Source organism: Microtus oregoni, unplaced genomic scaffold (genome assembly GCF_018167655.1).
Source record: "Microtus oregoni isolate MIOR12 unplaced genomic scaffold, Mior012 000005F_ref0000423, whole genome shotgun sequence".
Lineage (NCBI taxonomy): Eukaryota > Metazoa > Chordata > Mammalia > Rodentia > Cricetidae > Microtus > Microtus oregoni.
The window spans coordinates 30,533,536-30,556,207 of record NW_024543064.1 but is presented as its reverse complement, the minus strand read 5'-3'; the positions used below and the strand labels follow the sequence as shown (position 1 = coordinate 30,556,207).

Genomic DNA, 22,672 nt, shown 5'->3' with positions numbered 1-22,672 from the left:
TATGTAGAAATGTTTAAAGTGCTTTCAGGTATAAATAGGGAAAGGGGCTAGTAGGTGAAGCGGGAGTTGAAATTTGAAGATTATATGACTCTTGGGGAAGATAGCATTCCAATTGGGAAAAACAGGCATAAAAATTCTGAGTCTGAGGTTGGGGAGATAGCTCAGTGAGCATTGCTACCCTTCCCGGAGACCCGGGTTCAATTCCCATCACCCACACAGTGTATCATGAGCATCTATAACTCTACTTCTGGGGCATGTGATGCCCATTTCTGGTCTCCAAGGGCACCAGGCACACACATGCTGCACAGATATAGATGCACACAAAACACCTACACCCTTAAAATAAATAAACAAATAAAATAGATCTTAGGCATCTAAAGATGCTACTGACCACTAGGTGGAAAACCAAAGGGCTGTTGGGCATGTGGCTCAGCAGGGAGGTCCAGGGAGATCCAAGCTGGAGACAGAAATGCGGACTTGAGTTACACAGCTGGATTTCTCGGAGGAAACCCTGAGAACACCTACTTCATATGGCCACCCTCCCCCATGCCATCCTCCACACTGCCCATGGGAGCGATTTCCTGAAGTCACCGGTTTAGCTGTCCCTACCGCTCAGAGCTGCAGTGACTCTGTTGCCGGCAGGATGAAACCCATACTTCACAGACCGCCCCGAAGGCCCTTCTCCATGCGGTCACAACCACTCTTGCAGCCCCACTTCTGCTACCTCTGCCTCCCACTTTACACCCCCCCCCCAACAGTCATAGGAAACCCTTTGTTCCTAGCTTGTTGTCTTTGAACATGTGGCAGCCTCTGCCTTGACTTGTCTAACAGCAATGCCCTGTGATTCTCACAAGCTCTGGGAAGCCTCCCTGCATGCCCAGGCTGTCCCCTTCCCTACAGATCTGCTTCCTGCTCACCAAGTGTGTGTGGGGGGGAGCTCTTCCCACGCTTGTTCCTGTAGCACCTAATACCGAGCCTGTCACAGGCTTCGTTATTGCTAGCATGTCTCTGTTCACAAGGGCCAGCATGGGTTAAAGCTCTGATCACAGCTGACAAAGACTGGGGCAATCAGACTTCAAGCCTGTCTGATTCTGGGTCGAGGTGTACACACATGCACACACTCATACACATCACACACACTCGTACACTCATGCATGCACACACATACACACACACACTCACACACTCATACACACACGCTCATACACATGCACATACACTCATACACTCACACATGCACAAATTCATATACTCACACATGCACACACATACACTACACACACACTCACACATGCACACTCATACACACTCATGCACTCTCATACACTCACATGCACTACACACATACACTCACACACACGCATACACACTCACACACATATACACACTCATACACTCACACATGCACACACTCATACACACACATGCACACACTCACACACACTCATACACTCACACATGCACTCATACACACTCATGCACTCTCATACACTCACACGCACTACACACATACACTCACACACACGCATACACACTCATACACTCACACATGCACACTCATACACACTCATGCACTCTCATACACTCACACGCACTACACACATACACTCACACACACGCATACACACTCACACACATATACACACTCATACACTCACACACACACACTCATACACACATACACACATGCACCAATCTCAAGGCATTTGGGGACAGAGAAATCTTGGTCTTTCTAATTGTTCCCTGGGAAGTGATCCAGACCGGGTATTAGCATTTGCCCTCAGAACACAGCTATTCATTGGCTTCTTTAATAATTCATCCACTCTTTTATTCTCCCATTCATCTATGTCCTCATTCTTCCATTCATCCATTCACCCACTCATTCACACTTAGTAACTGTACTTAGAATTTTCCTCCTAGAGTCCATCCCTGTAATCTATACAAGCTGAGAACTCAAAAAAGAGTCCACCTGGCCAGGAGATGAGGTGGCCCTGGGAGGGAGCTTGTGATTGACCTTGGACACGAGAGGGGCTCGCTAGGTGACTTTGGAAACAGGCTGTTCTGACCTTAGTGTGCTCATTCAGAAAGAACAACTTGAACCAGCTGCAGAGAGGAGGCTGGCTGGGACGGAAGAAGAGCGAGGCTTGCCAGAGAAGCTTGGGAACTCGGCAGCAGCAGAGGGCAAGATTAACTTGGGAGTATGGTGCAAGGTTAAGGTTTGGATTTGAGTATAGGTTTAGATCTTGAAATAGAGTTCTTCTCTCCCCTTGGAAGTTTTTTGTTTATGTATTTGTATGTGTTTTGTTTGTTGAGATCAGCTCCTGCTGTGTACATGAAGCTACCTTCCAACTCTAGAGAATCCCCCTGCCTCAGTCTCCCAAGTGCCCAGATTACAAATGTGTGCCACTGTGAAGGGTCCAGGTTCACATATTCTCCTCCCCCCCCCCTTCTTCTTGTGGGTGATGGTAGTCTTTTAAGATAGGTCGCATCCCCCATGCTGGATTCCTTCCTCCTCACCCTCCACACCCTAAATGCTAGGCATGTGCTCAGCAAGTCAGGCTGGGGGCTGGTTTTTAACAGGCCAGTCCAGAACCTAACGATCAGAGGGGGACTGCCTAGTGAATTTGGGATGCTCCAAGGAGCAAAACCAACACCTGTAGAGACATATTGACTGTCCAACCTTTCTGGGTTTCCTGATGCCCACCAGTTAAATTGCCAGTTTGGGATATTTGTCTGTGTTGTGGTCACCTCTCTGGCAGGACCCCATGGGTCAGGATTGATGTCCTTTTTTGCTCATAGACTTACCCACGCTATGCTGCCCCTTGGCACCGCCTCCGAGTACACAGTAGGCTGCCTCTCTTTTTGCCCTTATTTCCCCCACAAAGCTGGCTGCAGAAGCCCCTTCCCGATTGGGACCACTCAGGTGTTCTGACTCACCTGTCTGGAGGACCAGGCTGAGACACTTTCAGCCCCCGCCCCCTTCACTGCCGCCCCCTTCACTGTCCCTGCCCGTCCCAGGCCAGCGCTGCGCAGTTAGGGTCCTGCAACTGCCCCAGGCGCGGAGCCGCGCAATTACCCTAATTACAGCCCGGCCTCGGCGGCGGTAGAGAGCGCGGCCACGCCGGCCTGAGAACGCCCCCATCCCCGGCCGGAGCGTGGGAACCTCCGTGCCCTCCGCCTGGGGCGGCGGTGGCGGCGGCGGCGGCAGCGTCGGGGACCCGCCCGCTGGGGAGGCCGCGGTGCGCGATAAGCCCGCCCCGCCGCTCCCGCCCGGCTAATGACTGGGCCTCTCTGGGAGCGCGGCCCCTTTCATCAGCAGGTCCCCAAGCGCCCCGTGCCCATTAACTCCCCAGCTCCCACACCTGGGTGGAGAGCAGCCCCAATTGCCAGGCGAAGCCGAGTGGCTACGCAGGCCAGGAGGTTCCCAGGAGAGATGCGGCGCCCTGCTGCCAGAATGCATTCCACATCCGCTCAGCGCCTCACTCACCAGCTCCTCCATTCACACACCCACTCATTCATTTATTCACTGAACAAACGTTTTCTGCGTCCCTTCTAACGATTGTTTCCTCTTCTGTAAGTGGGAAATAACGTTATCATAAGAGTTCAGGTGGTACGGGAGAGATGAGGGAAACAACTGAATACCTTTTTTGTAATCGACCCATTCCAACTGCACCCTACTTCGCTTGGCACACCAATCCTGAATAAGGTAGCATCTACTTTATAGAGGCAAGAGAAGTGGCAGGATTAGTCAAGGTCATACAATGCACGTGTGTCACTTCGTAGCAAGGCACAGTTAGAGTGCAGTTGACGCCCAGGACCCCAGGTGAAAAAAATGACAGCAGCTGGCATTTCTGGGACACGTGGCACCGGGCACTATACAAAGGGCCGTCTGCACATTGTCCTCATTAATCCTTGCCACACAACCAGAGTGGCTGAAATACAGTTTGAATCCAATCAGACAGGGCCACTGAGGTTCACTGCTGTGTGATGGGCATGAAACAGCCCCCACCTCCCTATCCTTGCCAGTCTCAAGTCAAGAACATTGATTCACTTAGCATCTTCTCACTCCAGGGACCCTCCACACCCTCCGCAACCTAAAAACACACAGGAGACAAACAGGGTTTAGGGTGACAGGCCTTGGATCCCAGCTGCTGGGGAGGCTTGAAAGAAGTGATTCAAGGTCAGCCTGGACGACTTCGTGGGAACCTGTCGCAAAAGAAAAAATTGAAGGCTGGGGATGACAGCTGATACGGAGCTTGCTTAACATGCCCAACAAGGCCCTGGCCTGACCTCGAATTTTGTGAAACAAACAAACAACTGGGGTGGGGGTGGAGGGGTATCAGGCAGTCAGCTTCCAAAGATTTGGTACCACAGACAGACGAGAGACATGTAAGTTCAACCTGGATGCAAAAACTCTCTGGGCCTCAGTTCCTCCTCTATAAAGGGGCCCAGTGGTTCCTGAGCTGGGTAGTTTTATGTCAGCTTGACACAAGCTAAAGTCATCTGAGGAGGAAACCTCAGTTCAGAAAACACTTCCATAAGATCAGGCTGTAGGCAAGCCTGTAGGGCATTTTCTTAATTAGTGATTGATGGGGGAGGGTCCAGTCCCTCATAGGTGGTTCCACCCTGGGCTGGTGGTCCTGGGTTTTATAAGAAAGCAGGCAGAAAAGCCTTAAAGAGCAAACCAAGATCTCCTGAGAAATTGGGAGCATGGGGACCATGGGAGAGGGTAGGAGGGGAGAGGAGAACCTAAGACCATCCCCATTGGCCAATATCACAGCAATGATAACCCTAAGACCATCCCCATTGGCCAATATCACGGCGATGATAACCCTAAGACCATCCCCACTGGCCAATATCACGGTGATGATAACCCTAAGACCATCCCCTTCAGCCAATATCACAGTGATGATAACCCTAAGACCATCCCCATTGGCCAATATCACAGCAATGATAACCCTAAGACCATCCCCATTGGCCAATATCACAGCAATGATAACCCTAAGACCATCCCCACTGGCCAATATCACAGCGATGATAACCCTAAGACCATCCCCATTGGCCAATATCACAGCGATGATAACCCTAAGACCATCCCCACTGGCCAATATCACAGCGATGATAACCCTAAGACCATCCCCACTGGCCAATATCACAGCGATGATAACCCTAAGACCATCCCCACTGGCCAATATCACAGCAATGATAACCCTAAGACCATCCCCATCGCCCTCCCTTGACACGCTCTTGCTCATTTGCTGTTATTTAGTTCACCAATTCCATTCATTTATTATTTCTTTAAATGATGTTATTTTGGATGGAAAGGGTTAAACTAAACATACCAATGAAATCTATTCACTCATTTCTCTTTTCCACTAAAATGTGGCTGCCAGTAGGGCCTCATTGCTTAGCTGGTTAAAGCACATGCCTAGTAAGATGTGGCCATGTGAGCATTTCCAGTTGCATGAATGACTCACATCTAGACAGGTTAAATAGCTAGGAGTCATCTAGCTGAGCCAAGACTTCCTCGCTGGTCACCAGGAACCCTGGGATACGGAGGCTTGCTCCCTTCCTAAGAGGGGTACACCAGACCTTGGCACTTTGTGAGAAAGTGTCATTTCCTTCCCCAAAATAAATCCACCCCACTTTTCCTTATTCCCTTCAAGATGCTATTGATCAGAGCATGACCAATAGAGACCATTTCCATTGCCACTCTTCTATCATGGAACTGATCAAGATGTACCTGGGAAATCCTTTCTAAGGGTGGTCCTCATCAAACTCAGAACCATGCTGCCCATAGGCGCCTTAGTGGCCCCTTACTGTGTTGTGGAATATTAGTTGAAGATGTGTTACATTTGTTTATGCTGTGGAACATTTGTTTAGTGATGCAAAGATGTGTTGCATTCTTTTATGTTGCATTTGTTTAATTTTGTGAAGCTGTGTTACTTTACCTGTCTAAGACACCTGATTGATCTAATAAAGATCTGAACAACCAATAGCTAGGCAGGAGAGAGGGATAGGTGAGGCTGCCAGGCAGAGAGAATAAATAGGAGGAGAAATCTGAAAAGAGGAGCTGGGAGCTAGAAAAGGAGGAGAGAAAGACGTCAGGGTCCAGCCACACAGCCGCACAGCCACAGAATAAGAAGGAAAGATACACAAAATAAAGAAAGGTTTAAAAAGTCCAGAAGCAAAACAGAAACATTAAAGAGAAGTGGGATAATTTAAGCTAAAAAAGCTGTCTAGAAACAAGTCAAACTAAGGCTGGATATTCATATGTAAGAATAAGTCTCTATATTTATTTGGCAGGCCCCCAAAGAGTTAAAAAAAAAAAAACAACTACATTACTCTCCAAAGGGCTGAGGGCTGGATCAAGATACATGATAGGAAAGACACATAGTATAAATAAATTAATTAAAAAATAAAATAAAAGGCACAAAAAATAATGAAACCGTAAGTGTGACTCTATTAGCCTTGCCCTGCTCAAAGTGTTGCCATGGCAACTGAATGGACACAGCACCCATAGTACAAGATTAAGTGACAGCCATTCATTCAGTCAATGTCCTTTTTATCTATTCTGTGCTTGGTATCAATGCAGGTACTAGGGATGCAGATATGACCCAGATGGGAGCATCAGTAGCTGTGGCACGGAGTGGGTAATGAGACCTGCCTGGTTTGGCTCTCCACCAACATATTTATCAACTTGGTTCTTCAAGGCTGGTGAGACAAGGCCTCTTGGAGCATTTTCGTCTTCCCGTAGCTATCCCTGGCCTCTGAGTCCCACAGCAACAGATGTCAAGACCACCATTAGGGGAGAGTCAAAGACTCTGAGGCTTTCTTCCAGCCTGACCACCAAGCGGGGCACAGAATTCGCTCATAGTACAACTCTGGATACCATGCTAGAAGTAACAACTTTCCAAGGGCGGGTGACATGCTTGTCTTGTTCTTAAGCAGATCCTGGGCCCATGGAAGCACTTTCTGCCAGTCCAGAGAAGAGACACCAAAAGGTGCTGCAGCATGTGCCCACGGACCTGTACCCTGTGGAAGGCCTGGGCACTGGGGCCACAGAAGAACAGTGGAAGGAGGCTGACCTGGAACTAACTGGTCCCTCTGCAGAATCTCACTCCATCCACTCCCGTGGTTCCAATGAGCCGAAGAGCAGGCTCCTTCCCACCTGCAGAGTGAGGATAGACTTCTGCATCTTAGGGCTCCTTCTTATGCATCTTGGGCCCGCTGAAGCCTGTCAGGGCTGCCTCAGGAGTCTAGGATCATCACTGACCCAGGGCAATAGGCCACAGGAGGGACTGGGCAATGGCTGGTAAGGCATCAGGAATCCAGCTAGACTCCCGCTCTGCCCCACCCGCGCCTTTTCTCTCCACTGATTACTTCATCTTCCCGCCTTCATAGACAGGCATCTTCCGTTTATCTGCTACCTGTGGCAACAGCTGGGAGTCCTGTGGGGAGCTGGGGAGGAACTGTCTTCGTTGTATTCGTCCTAGCTACTGTCTTTCAGACATTGTTCCAAATTTCCACAGGGAAAGTATTTAGCCCAACTTGAACCTGTGTTTCACTCTAGTCCTATGAGCTAGGGTCTAGAAGGTTATGGCCAGAAAATTCGGGTCACGAGTGCAACCAGGAGCCCCAGGAATAAAACAAGAAAGGGGACGTCTCAGAGAGCATCACCATGATCGAGAGGGGTCCCGCCCAACATGGTTCTCTTGTGGATGGAGTGGGACAGAGTGCATCAGCCTCCCGCCCACAGTCGGCCTCATCACATGAGGGTCTTAGGTCAGCTTTTCTGGAAGCAGAGCTCTCAGGAGAGAAGGGGGGAGAGAAAGGAGAAATGAAAACCAAGGCTGTGGTCCCAGCCTGACCCTCAGGGACCTCTGGAGCAACCCTTGCTCCAGAGCCAGGTTCGCATCAGGTCACCAGGACTATCAGGGACTGAGCTGGCTAAGAAGGAAGACTTCCATTCTGCAGAAGGCCATTCAGTAGGGAAGGGGAGCTGGGATCTGGACTTGATTAGACCCAGTGACTGCCACGACAGGGAGTCATCCTGCGTATTTAATCCACACATGTTGGAGGGAGGTTGCTTGTTGGTTCCCAGCTGCCCAGCTAGCTTAGACCCAAAATAATCACACAGAAACTGTATTAATTAAATCACTACTTGGCCCATTAGCTCTAGCTTCTTATTGGCTAACTCTTATATTAATGTAAGCCATGTCTATTAATCTGTATATCGCCACGTGGATGTGGCTTACCGGGTAAAGTTCCAAGTGTCTGTCTCCAGCAGCTCCATGGTGTCTTTCTGACTCTGCTGTCTTTCTCCCAGCATACAGCCTAGCTTTCCCTGCCATAGGCTCAAAGCAGCTCTTCCATTAACCAAAAAAAAGCAACACATAGACAGAAGGACCTCCCATCCCACATACAGACAGCCCGTGGGCACTCCTTCCAATTTTCCTCTCTTTCCTGTATGTCTAAAGATGTTTAAATTGGTTACCCACCCCTTGCATCCCTGTACTTTGCATGCACAAATTCAAACAACCACAGGCCAAACATATTCACCCCGAAATATGTGTCTGTGCTAAACACATAGAGAAACTTCCTGTCAATATTCCCTAAACAAGACAGCATATAACAACCACTTACGTGTTGTTTATACTGTCTTAGGTGTGTAAGTTACCTAGGGATGACTCAAATGACTTAATAGTATAAGTTATTGACTTAATGTTCTCAGTTATTGCACCATTTTACTTAAGGGCACTGAGAACCAATGTATGTGTGACAACATGTGCTTTCATGGTATAATGTCTTCACATACCATCATACAAAGAGTGCACAAACATATTTATCATCAAAAGACATGAACTGGCGAAAACACATGCCATAAATTCTCAGCAGGATTCTAAAGACTCGATTTGACTTTGCCTCCATGCTGCCTTCACTGTGGGCATTCGGGTCCCCGTCCTCTCCTTTGTCTCACTTTTCCATGGGTCACAAACTTGTGGGCCCGATGGGACACCACAGTGACCCTGGATTCAGTAGCTTCCTCTTCCTCTTGAAACCCAGCATGCTCCCTGCCTCACATGCTTGTGGCCTGACCCTTGCTCACCTGTTTGATTGCTGACTTGGACTCTGCAGCCTCCAGCCTCTGAGGCTACCTTAGCCCTTCCAATCTGCCAACTTCTTCCCTCCCAAGCCTGCACACGATGCTCCTTGACCCAGAACATATTCCTCTGTTCTTGGTAGAACTGGTTCCTGTTCTCCTTCAGAATTCAGCACAGACCACTGTAGTGGTTAGTTACAATTCTATGGCTGTGACAAAACCCTGTGACCAAAGAGACTTGCAAAATGAAGTGTTTAATTTGGCTTGTGGTTTCAGAAGGTTAGAGTAAAGTAGAGGCAAGTAGGATCAGCTGAGAGCTTACACCTTAAATCAAGAACAGGAGGCAGAAAGAGCAAACTCAGAAGGTATCTATCTCCGGTGATACACCTCCTCCAACAAGGCCACACCTTCTCATCCTTCCTAAACCATTCATCCACAGGGGACCAATTATTCAAACATGTAACCATTTGGAAGCCATTCCCACCACAGTCACTTGTGAGGAGGGTTTCCTCCAATCAATCCCTCTCTCTCTCTCTCTCTCTCTCTCTCTCTCTCTCTTTCTTTCTTCTTTTGCCTCCATTGTTTTAGACAGGATCTTTCTTATGAAGCCATTCCCACCACAGTCACTTGTGAGGAGGGTTTCCTCCAATCAATCCCTCTCTCTCTCTCTCTCTCTCTCTCTCTCTCTCTCTCTTTCTTTCTTCTTTTGCCTCCATTGTTTTAGACAGGATCTTTCTTATGAAGTCCAGGCAGTCCTTGACCTCAAACTTAAATGTGTAGTCAAGAATGACCTTGGACTTCTGATCCTCCTGCCCTTACCTTCAAATGCTGGAATTACAAGTGTGCACCACCACTGCACCCTGTTCCTGCAATGCTGGATGTTGTCACTTAGCTGTGTGATGTGGGAGTGATTTCTTATTAATAAAGAAACTGCCTAGACCCATTTGATAGGCCAACCCTTAGGTAGGCGGAGTAAACAGAACGGAATGCTGGGAGAAAGAAGCTGAGTCAGGGAGTCGCCATGGTTCTCCCACTCCAGACAGATGCAGGTTAAGATCATTCCTGGTAAGCCAGCTCGTGGGCTACACAGATTAATAGAAATGGGTTAGATAAATATGTAAAAGCTAGCCAATAAGAAACTAAAACTAATGGGTCAGGCAGTGTTTAAAAGAATACAGTTTCCGTGTAATTATTTCGGGTAAAGCTAGCCAGGTGGCGGGACACAGCCCGCTGCTCCGTATTTCAACAGAGTGGCACCCAACGTGCTAATGAACTCCACGTAAAACCTGAGAGGGCTTAAAAAGGAGAGAGAGAGAATTTAAGACAGCTTTTTGCTGTTTGTGGGTTGCGTGCCGCAAAAAAATTGTCCTGACTCAGCAGCAGGAAAAAACTGGCTGTTTTAAAATGTCGACTTTCTGGGCTGTGCCGCCATTGCGATCTCTGTCTGGATCCTGCGGGAGACAGAGCTTTTGAATGGAGCATTTGGAGTAAAGCTCTACGGCTTGCTTGATGGCAATGTGGACTGCTGTGTGCCTGGAACTGTGTGTGGCTCAGGGGCACCAAATGGCTCTGAGGCAGGAGCGGCTTGGCTCAGCTCTGCCATGCTGAACTGTGCTGGTCTCAGGCAGGAACTACCGTAATTACCATAAAAACAGCGCAGTTAAGGTTTCATATGGGCAGGAAACAGGCAGTACCGTATTACCCGTACATGGTGCAACTTAAGTTTTTAAGTAGTGCTTAACATTTTAAGAAATGCTCCTGGATAGTAAAAAAAATGTTACAGATTCACAATAAAACCGATTCAGACATAAAAGACCACACTGTTGGATGAATGTACGTAGGCTTGAGAGAGAGAAGAAAAAGAATATAGAGAATAAAATTAATGGTTAAAAAAAAAAGGTAAAGTCTTTAAAGAGGCAGAATACAGATAGTTAAGAGATTAAAAGAAATAAAAAAAAAATAAGCCACATAAAAATGGAAAATTCACAGAGAGTCTGGATTATGTACATTGTGTTTTCTTTAAAATTTTTGACTATTAAGGAGCTAAGTACAGAGAGACATTTCATTCTATGGGCTGCCAAATGGAACCAAAACGGATATCATGAGGGTATGACTTCAGAATTTGGGTCTAAGGATATGATGCTTTGGAAAGGGTCTTCTTTTGTTTTCACAGAGGACCAGACCCTGTGAATTGCATCTATCCCGATATGGTATGATAGACCACGACCTCCCGAAAAGTTCCTGTGAACACCCTCAAAAAATTACTTCACTCAACTGGCAACTGAGATAAACCTGGCACACAGGTTACACCCTAAATGATCTGATTAACAGCGCCCCCATTCAGCAGGAAGCAGTTTGGAGAGAAAAAACTGCGCCCATGTTCCCAAAATATTGTTTATAAATGTTCTTTTACAGTTAAAGGGGGAAATGATATAGGTATGAATAATTTGAATTGGTGTGGATTTTAAGGTCAATTTTGTTATATGTATATGTATTTCTGATATTGATTAAGGTATTGTGATTGTGTAGTTCTTTTAAAATGTAATGTATAATAGGAAATATAGGTTGCTAATGGATAATCATCGATGATAGTAAAGTTTGTAGTCATGTTACTTAGATTTTCTAGATATATAGAGATATATTTCAGATAGGCATTCTTCATATCTCTCAAAGGCTACAGAATATGGCATTTAAAATATTTTAATAACTTAGGACTTTTCATGACAATGAGACATATCTGTTCCTGGTGGCACCAATCTACTTCGAGAGGAAGATGGGCATCGAAGAGGATCCTTATGGAGTTGGATAGCCATTTGGGCAAGAAACTGCTCTTGCCTGGACTGTTGCATAAAATGGACACAGAGAACCCGCAGAGAGAGGACTGCTGAACTTGCCTAAAGGTGAGACAGTCTTTTGGGGTTCATGACTCATGAAAGAGTCTGCGAGACATTCTGCAGGACACAGCAGATAGTGACTGAACTGTCTTTGAAATTTCCTGCTTCATGGAAATGTCTGCTGAATACTATGGGTCTGAAGGCTGAAGATGGATGCCCCAACCATACAAAAGAACTTTGGGTGACTGTCCAGGCAGCAAGATGTCTCTGTCATTTCTAGAGTTTTCTTATTTCTTGTTTACTTAGGTAGTATTATATCCTTCTGGAGTCTTTGATGGAGTTGAAGAATGAATAGATAGTTATAGTTTTCCTTAGTTATGATAAAAGATAAAATAGATATAAATATTGTAACTGTAATTCTTGCTTGATAACTGTTTTGCTATATGTAATTTTACTATGTTAAAGTTAAAGCCTTTCTTTTTTGTTTAAACAGAAAAAGGGGAAATGATGTGGGAGTGATTTCTTATTAATAAAGAAACTGCCTAGACCCATTTGATAGGCCAACCCTTAGGTAGGCGGAGTAAACAGAACGGAATGCTGGGAGAAAGAAGCTGAGTCAGGGAGTCGCCATGGTTCTCCCACTCCAGACAGATGCAGGTTAAGATCATTCCTGGTAAGCCAGCTCGTGGGCTACACAGATTAATAGAAATGGGTTAGATAAATATGTAAAAGCTAGCCAATAAGAAACTAAAACTAATGGGTCAGGCAGTGTTTAAAAGAATACAGTTTCCGTGTAATTATTTCGGGTAAAGCTAGCCGGGTGGCGGGACACAGCCCACTGCTCTTATTTCAACAGCTGTGTGTTCCCTTGCAGTAGGGAGTGGTTGGCACTTGGCAGGAGTTCAGGATGCATCTTTGAGTGGATGAGTCTGCTGTCATGCCTTAGTGATTCTCACACCCAACCCATCCTATTGTCCACAAGAGAGGGCACCCTTCTCTACTCAGAACCCTCCTGGGGCCTGTCTTTCCCTAAGGAGTCAGGGTGGCCATCACTTGCATAGGTGAATAAGTATGGGAAAGAAGTTCGAAGACCCAGGCTCAGGTCCCACCCTTGAGCACTTGCTAGCTGGACAATGGCTCTCTGACACTCAGCTCTTTTCTGTGACGTGGGTGAAACTGTCCTGCCTTTCTCCTTCCTGGGCTACAGTGAGAAGCCCAGAAAGCTGTGCATGGGTGATTTTTGGCATCACAGGCCTTCATCTTTCAGGCCTATTCTGCCCCCTAACAGAAATGCCCATGATTTTAGCCTGGCCGGGGTACCTGGTGTTTCCTGAAGCTTGCCCTGTACAGTCACAGCTTCCCTGTGCCCTTGGGTGACAAAGTCTACTTCCCTGCCTCAGCTTTGACATTCGTGATGCTTTGCCCTTTGCATGCCTTACCCGACACCACACATACTGTTTAGTGCAGATGAGACCTTGCTGGCAGTGAGACCTCACAGTCAGGGAGAGCCCTCTCTACCTGCCAAAGAACCCTGGGCTTCTACAGAAGTTCCTGGGAGCACAGAGGGTGAAGGTTCCCACTAGATTCCACACTGCTAACATGGGCCCAGACTCTTCTCTGTACTAGCTTTCTCATCTGGGATGGGGGTAACAGCACCTTCCTTGTGGGACTGCAGTGAACGTTAAATGATCTGATATCTGTAAAGAGCTTCAGCGGGCTAGAGAAATGGCTAAGTGGTTAAGAGCACTGATTGCTCTTCCACAGAGCCCGGATTCAGTTCCCAGCACCCACATGGCAGCTCACCACTGCCTGTAACTCTAGTTCCAGGAGATCTGACACCTTCACACAGACACGCATACAGCAAAATACCAATGCACACAAATAAAAATAAATAAATCATCTTTAAAAATTTTTAAAAGAGCTCAGAGCAGTATCTGAAGCATGGTAAGTAGTCCATAAGCATTAGCTGTCATTATTGTATAAAAATCATCTGTCCTCAGGTCTGAAAGATAGCTGTCCCTGCTCTGGGCATCACGTCTCCTCCCCAGCTGGAAAAGAGGAAACACAAAAGGTGTGAGTGCGGGAGGCTCTGTTTCCCAGATAAGAGGAAGGTCGCATAACATTGAAGTGAGTCATTTTGAAGAAAACAGTTCCATTTGGCATTTAACACAATCGCCCTGCTCTGCAGCCAGCATCCACATGGAACCAGCAAAACATTTTACCATGCTAAAAGAAACCCTCATTCCCACCAGTTCCTCCCCATTCTTCCTGCCCCTGGCAGCCGTAAGTCTGTGTTGGGCCTCTATGGCTTTATTACTTCTGGATAATTCCATCTATTTTTAAAGCGCCTTCAGGCTGCTTACGCGGGCTTCTGTGCTCACACCTCATTGCCCAGTAGTGTGTCTCTTTTTTCAGCTGAGCATACTGCTGCCTGTACAAAATCAACTTTATTTTTTTAATGTAGAATCTCACCATGCAGCCCAGGCTGGCCTGACTCTTGAACTCTTGGTCCTCCTGCCTCAGCTTTCTGAGAGCAGAAGCTCAGGTTCACAGGTGTGAGTCACTATGCCAGGTTAGTTTTTCTCGTTCTACATTTGAAAACTCAGAGTACTTACAACCATGTTTCATTCATTTGAAGACAGACAGATTCATTTTTACATAATTTTTTGGGGGGGATAAGATCTTATATTGGTAATATTTCATATTTAATGAAATGTCTGACACTCTTTTAGATGCCTAAATGAAATGGCTATTTCCCTGACTTTGTGTGGCTGTAATTCATATGGTGGAGTTATAAACAATAAACAAGTGTAGTGTGTTCAAATAGAATGCTTAAAAAATAAAAAAAAAAAAATAATTGGGTGGTGGTGGTGCACACCTTTAATTCCAGAGCTCGGGAGACAGAGACAGGTGGACATCTGAGTTCAAATCTGGCCTGGTCTATAAAGCAAGTTCCAGGACATCCAAGGCTACACAGAGAAATTCTGTCTCAAAAAACCAAAATAATAATAATAATAATCAGAGTAAGGTGAGTCCCATTCCAGAAATGAAACAAAGACGGGCTGCCTCATTAATATAATAGTTCTCTTGCCATTTAGCACATCACCTCAACACTCAGCAATTTAAAACATGCACATTGGTACCTCTGTTACTAGGAGCCAGGAATCCATAAGTCACCTGAATCCGGGTCTCTCATAAGGCTGCAAACAGGATACAGGACTGAAGACATTTAAAAGTTTGGTTGGACCTTGGGGTTCCCATCCATGATGGCTGACAAATGCGAAGGCTGGTGAAAGTCTGTAGCACCATGGTTCCCCATCCTGTGGGCCTTCCCACAGCTGCTTGAGGGTTTCCACACCACACTGGCTCACTTCCCCCAGAACACGGGACTGTTTCAAGAAAAAGCCAAAGCCAGATGTGGAAGCACACACCTGCAATCCCTGTACTTGGGAGGCAATGACACAAGGATTGGGATTTGAAGGCCATCCTCAGCTACACAGCAAGGTTGAGAATAACCATGGAGCCTACATGAGATCCCATCTCAGGAAGGAGGAAGACGAATAGGAGAAGAAAGAGGAAGAGGAGAAGGAGGAGAAGGAATAAAAGGAGAATAATAAGAAGAAATGAGCACTCCACAGCGTCCTTCATGCCTTAAAGTTAGATGATCTCTACCAGCTCTGCCCTGCTTGTGAGAAGTGAGTCTTCTCCATGTTCAGGGAGAGGGGAATTGAAGACAGGAATGTCCAAGAACTTGTGGACACATTAGAACACCACTACAATTACCTAGGGCTGCCAGGGTAAGAGAAAGGTGATGTCCGAGTGAAGACTGAGTGGGTGAGGACATTGGTCAAGCTGACCTAGGGGAGGAGACAGCACTCCAGGCAGAGCAAGTGGTGGTTTGAATGAAAATGGCTCCCACTAGACCCATAGGAAGTGGCACTACTAGGAGGTGTGCCTTGTTGGAGGAAGTGTGTCACTGGAGGTGGGCTCTGAGGTCTCTGCTGCTCAGGCTAGGCCCAGTGTCTCACTCTTCCCTCCTGGTTCCAGTGTGCATGCAGTAGAACTCTGGGCTACCTCTCCCGCACCATGTCTGCCTGAGTGCCACCATGCTCCCTGCCATGACGATTGTCCTAGTGAGGGTTTCTATTGCTGTGAAGAGATACCATGATCATGGTGAAAGACCCGGATAAATCCAGGTATCCCCAAAGAAAGCCCTGGATAAATCCAGGTTTTCCCCACCCCCCAGCAGGAAGAGAAGAATCAGAAATCTAGGATTAGCCGGTTCAGTGACTGTGTTTCAGGAACTAGCTGAAGATTGTTAGAAGCTGAAGAAGTTAGATTGTAATCTTGAGAATAATCTTGAGAAACAGGGAGTTTCCCCCTTGTGTTTATCATTGGTATTTTTGGAATACTGTGTTTCAGGAACTAGCTGATTACGACCTTGAGTGATCTTGAGAGGCAGGGAGTTGCCCCCTTGTGATTTTCTGTGACACCCTCCCTGCCCCTTTCGGATTACTGGGTTGTGGTTTCTTCCTATAAAAACCCCTTCTCTTGGTCACTTGGGGTCAAACTCTTCCCCTGCGTGGGTTATGAGTCTCGGCCCCAGTGCACTGGTTCCCGTCTCATCGATTAAAACTTCATGTGATCACAGCAAGGACAGTCTCTCATGAGTTACTGGGGGGGTCATGTTATCCTGAGACTTGAGTGAGAGTCTCCCCACACTGGGGGTCTTTCAATGGCAACTCTTATAAAGGAAAACATTTAACTGATGGCTTACAGAGCAGAGGCCCAGTCAATTATCATCATGATGGGATGATGGGACACCATGTGCCGTGCTGGCAGACACGATGCTGGAAAGGTAGCTGAGAGTCCTACATCTTGTGTAGGCAACAGGAAGTGAACTGAGACACTGGGTGTATCTTGAGCATATGAGACCTCAAAGCACCCCTCACCTCCCCCCACACACATATAACAACACACTTCCTCCAACAAGGTCATATTTACTCCAACAAAGCCATACCTCTCAATAGATCCATTCCCTAAGAGCTTTTGGGGCCCAATTACATTCAAACTGTCACAACAATAATGGATTGAATCTCTGAAACTATAAGCCAGCCCCAATCAAATGTTTCCTTATAAGAGTTGTCACAATCATGGTGTCTCTTCACAGCAATAGAAACTCTAACTAAGACAGCAAGCCACAGAACTGTGAAATCAGATCTACAGGTGTGCTGGCAACAAAGGGAAAGAGAGTGGCCCTGGGAGACAACAGGGTGGGGAGGGGACACCGCACTCCCTCCTCCATCAATAGCTGAGTAATGTCGGTGGTCGATTCTCTTTCCTCCTCTGTGAAATGGTAGCACAGGTTGACTATCTAACATGCTTGGGATCAGAAACGCTTCAGATCTTGAAGTTTATTGAATTTTGGGCTTTTTGCATAGACTTGAGCATCTTTATTTAAAATTTTAAAAGTTCAGACTGGAGAAATTGCCCAGGGGTTAAGAGATTGTATTGCTCTTGCAGAGGATCTAGGTTCAATTCCCAGCACCTATATGGTGCTTCACAAATGTCATCTTTAACTTCAGATCCAGGGGTCTGGAGCTCTTTGCTGACCTCCAAGGGCACCAGGCATGCAGACATAGTGACCCAAGACTTCAGATTCTCACAGAAAAAATGCTGAGGGTGATGGTACAAGCCTGTAATCCCAGAGCTGGGGAGACAGAGACTAGGAGGTGCACTTCCTGGGGCTCATTGACCAGTCAGTCTAGCACAATCAGAGAGCTCCAAGTTCATTGAGAAAACCTGTCTCAAAATAAGGAAAAAAGCAATTGAAGAAGATACTAAACATCCACCTCTGGCCTACACACACACACACACACACACACACACACACACTCACACACATACATACTCACAAACATACATACACAAACACTAACATACACAAATCCAAAATGCTGTAAAATCTATAACTTGACATCACCATGGCTATTTGGTAGCTCCTCTCCAGACACCACATGGCCTTTCCTCTTTTCTTTCTTTCTTTCTTTTTTTTTTTTTTTTTTTGTTTTGTTTTTCGAGACAGGGTTTCTCTGTGGTTTTGGAGCCTGTCCTGGAACTAGCTCTTGTAGACCAGGCTGGTCTCGAACTCACAGAGATCCGCCTGCCTCTGCCTCCCAAGTGCTGGGATTAAAGGGGTTCGCCACCACCGCCTGGCTCCTCTTTTCTTTTTTTTCTTCATTTCCTCTCTAGTTTTATTGAGACACTACAGTCCATGCTGACCTTCCGTGGGACAGGATTACAGCCACGAGCCATTCCGGACTCTTCCACCTCTGCTCCAACCTCACAGTCTCAGTGAGGCTTAGCCTCTCTCCTGCTGACTCCCCTAGAATCTGCAACCTGCAGCTCCTCTCCTGCACCCTGTTCTCCTTAGTTCTCTCTATTCCCATGCCACCCATTACTTTCCATTTAACTTATTTTGTTGTTTACTGTATGTCTCCAAGTATCTAATATGTTTGCGTGCATGGATGTGCTGTATATGTGCATCTGTGTTTAAGTGTGTGCTCATGTGTGTACGATGCATGTAGAAGTCAGAGGGTAAAGTCTGGTGTCTCCTACATTCTCCACTTTATTTTTTATATGCATTTATTTACCTATGTGTGTGCATATGTATCATGGTGTGTAGCAGAAGGTCAAAGAACAACTTTTGGAAGTTGATTTCCTCCTTCTATCACATGAGTCCCAGGGATTGAGCTCAGGTTGTCAGACTTGGTCACTGGCCCACCTTGCTTTTTGAGTCAGGGTCTCTCCTTGAACCTGGAGTTTCCGGATTGGCCTAGTCTGGCTGGCCAGCAAGCTCCAAGGTCCTCCTCACTCCACCTTTATTGCGCCATGCTTCCCCAACGCATGACACTACTCTCAGCTTTTTCTGTGGGTGCTGGGAATCCAAGCTCAAGCCTCCAAGTTTGCATAGCCAGCACTTCCCTAATGAGTTGTTATGCCCCCCCAGCTCCATCATTTGACGCACCAAATACACATGCAGTTAGATTGGGGCCACAATGTCTGCAGCTTCCACCAGATTCTCAGAAATTTTCCTGATCTTGAAAGTTTGAAAGTTACAAATTGATTAATGTCTGATATAGGGTCTTATATATTAATGTCCGATATAGTGTAAACATTTGATATTTGTTTACCAAATTAAAGAACTTTAAAGAAGACTTCTTTGGAATTTGTGTGTGTATGATGGGGACCCACAAAAGTGAAAGGAGGGCGTTGGGTGATCTAGAGCTGGAATTAGCTGTGCACTCCCCGGTGTGGACAGTGGGAAGTGACCTCAGATCATCCGGAAGATCAGCAAGCTCTCCTCAGTGCTGAGCCGTTTCTCCAGCCCCAAGTTAAAGAACTCTCTAAAGGATTAATTCACACACTCTTCTTTGTTAAGGGAAACTGTCTTGTGATGCGCCAGTGTCCTTAGACCAACTATGTCAGGATGATTTTTTCAAAGATAGTCTCATGATTCAAAACCACCCACAGTTGAAGCACGAGGGAGGCAGAGGCACAAGAGCAATGTCAAGGCCCTGGGTTGCATAGCGAGTCCTTGTCTAAAATAAATAAATAGCAAACAAATGAACTCTTCGGCGACAGAGTCAGAAGGTTAGGGCTCTCTAACCACGCACACCTCCAGATGAGACAGAAGTCCAGTCAGGGCTAGGAATCTCTGTGTGGAGCCTTATTCAGAGAGAAAAAGATAGCCCGGGGGGGTTCATTACACCAGGCTGGGAAAGGGGGAAGATTCGTGAGCTTCCCACATTCTTTGGGCACTCCAGCCAGGACCACCAGCTGTCTTTCACAGCAGAAAGCGGAGGCCCTGTGAAATCCCTGGACATCCGCCACCCCCACCCATCAGTCAAGGGTCACACGCCTGCTGGTGGCAGAGCTATGATTAGAACTTGGGCCCCTCTGAACTTCTTGGCTAAGCTTCTCCCCTCTACACCAGTCAGATAAACCAAAGTTCCAGGAAGTCCAGAGGCTGCTGCAGGGGGAGGGGAGCCATGAGAGGAAAAAAACCGAAGTGTGGAAGTCAGGGTTCAAGGAACCTGTCTCCTGGCCTGCCTGTGGCTCAAAGAGTGTGGCTTGAATAAGACTATACGCTTTTTAAAAAATTGCTTAGGACTCCTGCACAGCCACTTTTACTTTGGGTGCCTTAGTGTCCTTATCTGCAAAAGAGGGCTAAAGTTCATACCTTGCTTCCAGAAAGATGCTTGTAGAATGTAAAGCTCTCTAGAAATCCAAGTTAGGATTATTGTAATCCGAAGAAGGTGTGAAAATCCCCTGCCGGAAGATCTTTAGAGATAACCACACAGCCAGCCTCTCAGTTGAGGAACATTTGCATATGTATGTGCCAGGCACTACGGAGGGCTCCGTAAACACACAGCTAATCCGCGCCCTAAGTGCGTGTGGTCTCTGCCGCTCTTGCCAGCATCCTACAGAGGAAGAAGCCGCAGCCTGGTGAATGAGCTGCAATTCACGCCATCATTCGCTCACTCATTCCTCTTTTACAGAAAGCCAGCTCTGGACCAGGCTGTGGGCCAAGTGCTGAGGGTGAGAAGATGAACAAGTCCTTCAGGAGGCATGCCCATAAATTACTGTAATAACAACTCGGGACATGCTTCAACAGACAGAGCAAAACGAGAGCCAGAGAAGGAGCAACCGGCTCCCTGGGGATTGTGGGGACAGATTGCTGACCTCTCCGAACAACCCTGCTTCGCTGAAGTGCAAAAGGCCTGGGTTTGAACCCTGAAGGCATTACTGTGTGTTTCCAGGAAATCTTCCATGTCTGAGCCTCAGTCTGGAAAATTAAGTTGAGTGAACCCCAAGATCCTGTGGCTCCAGGAACTTGTCTTCCCACTTCATTTTCTGGCAAATTTAAGCTACACCCACATCCCCTGGTAGCCTGAACCTCGAAGGTCTGACCCAGCACCAGAGAAATTTCAACCACTCCCCACAACCAAAAACACGGGCAACCTGGGACTCCGCTGGAGGCCCAAAGAGCGTAGCTCCTGTAGGGGCGGGGCCGAGGCCTTCATCCAGCCAATGACAGACAGGGGGCGTGGCGACCCCGCCTCTCGGTATAAGAAATCGCCGGTTCTGAGGTGCGGTACGCAGGTCGGCGGACCTAGACCTTAGGGTGTCTGGTTCTATCGCCGCCTGCTACCGCCGCGGCGGGACAGTGAAGGAGAGAGGAGATCCGGAAGACCCAGGTGAGAGTGGACGAATCCGATTCGGTCTTCTTTTGCCTGGCTGAGTTGCAGAGACTACACGGTGTTCCGGACTCCCGTCCAAGAGGAGCCGCTGGCCGGGACCCGGGGCGCGCACTGACCGTCCGCCCGCTGCCATGGCCGACCACCTGATGCTCGCCGAGGGCTACTGCTTGCTGCAGGTGTCGCCGCACGCCCACGGCGCCCACGCGCCCCGGACTCTACAGCCATACTCAAGCCCCGGCCTGGACAGCGGTCTGCGGCCGCGGGGAGCTCCGCTGGGACCGCCGCCGCCACCCGGGACCCTGGCATACGGCTCCTTTGGATCGCCGTCCTCCTTCCAGCCCTTCCCAGTCGCGCAGTCGCCAGGCGCCGGTAGCGCGCACCTGCAGCCCGCCTCCACGCCGCCCCCGGGTCGCATCCCTGCACCCCCGGGAGTCACCGGAGGCCCCTCACCCCTGCAGCCGGCGCCCGGAGGCGCGTCCCCGCTGCCGCCGCCGCCTTCCCTGGGCTGCATGGACGCAGAGCTCATAGACGAGGAGGCGCTGAAGTCGCTGGAGCTCGAGCTCGGGCTGCACCGCGTGCGCGAACTGCCCGAGCTCTTCCTGGGCCAGAGCGAGTTCGACTGCTTGTCGGATCTGGGGTCGGCGCCACCCGCCGGCTCGGTGAGCTGCTGAGAGCGACCGCCGAGACACGCGGGACTCTGCGAGCGGTGACCCGGTCCGCACGCACCCTCCGTGAGGGTAGAGGCGCCGGGTTTACTCGCCCAGACGGCTCCAGCCAGGGCTGCCTGCCTTGCCTCGAGGCCCTGCCTCCTGCCTGGTGACAGTTGGGTCTTGCTTCTCTCCCCCAAATCTCAGAGGTCAAAAGGAGGGGACTGACCAGTCTTTGGATTCCACGTCCTTGAATTCTGTGCCCTTTTTCCCCGACCCCTCTCCCTAATCTGAGCCATTTCAGGCTTCTGCCTGACCTTGTGCTGCCCACTAACTGGATTGGGTCTCTAGAGCCATCTCCCTGAACCCCCACCTTCCCTGGGCCTTCAGCCTGGGGGAGGGAAGATTTTACACCTAACCCTTGCTGAGTGGAGCAATGCTTCTCAGTAGCCTCTAAAATCAAAATAAAAGTGGGTTGCTTTACAGTTTTGAGTTTCAACTTCCTTTTCATCTCCACTCGCAAGCACGAGTAACTTACAAAAGCCCGAGGCTGTTAGCTCAGAGTGGGATGGAGGCCATGACCCCCCCCCCCCCACACACACACACCCGCAGCCCAAAGGACAGGAAACTCCATGGTTTCTTTTGAAAATGGCTTGCGAGTTGTGCAATTGTCATGTCATAACCTGAGAGGCCCGGGCCCCGCCAGGCCCGCTGACCGCTTAACCCACTGGACTTCCCAGCTGCTGCGGCTCCAGGGACTGGAGGGCACCTGGAGATCCAGGCTCCTCTAGCTTTCGACAGAGACTCGCTCTCTTGTCAGGACAC

General features: G+C 48.1%; 1 protein-coding gene across 2 annotated transcripts; it reads left to right on the top strand.

Moving 5' to 3' along the window:
• Positions 1–21,111: 21,111 nt before the first annotated feature.
• Positions 21,112–22,332, top strand: Cited4 (Cbp/p300 interacting transactivator with Glu/Asp rich carboxy-terminal domain 4). Of its 2 annotated transcripts, XM_041652511.1 has the most exons (2): positions 21,112–21,751; positions 21,791–22,332. In XM_041652511.1, the coding sequence occupies exons 1-2, from the start codon at positions 21,332–21,334 to the stop codon at positions 21,869–21,871; spliced, it is 501 nt and encodes a 166-aa protein (XP_041508445.1). In that variant the 5' UTR covers positions 21,112–21,331; the 3' UTR covers positions 21,872–22,332. The 2 variants fall into 2 exon arrangements, with proteins under 2 accessions (XP_041508445.1, XP_041508444.1); XM_041652510.1 differs by having other exon boundaries at positions 21,112–22,332.
• The last annotated feature ends 340 nt before the right edge of the window (positions 22,333–22,672 follow it).

What these genes read in the sequence shown, in the direction of transcription:
- Cited4 (XM_041652510.1), top strand. Translation starts at nt 21,332, where the DNA reads ATGGCCGACCACCTGATGCTCGCCGAGGGCTACTGCTTGCTGCAGGTG.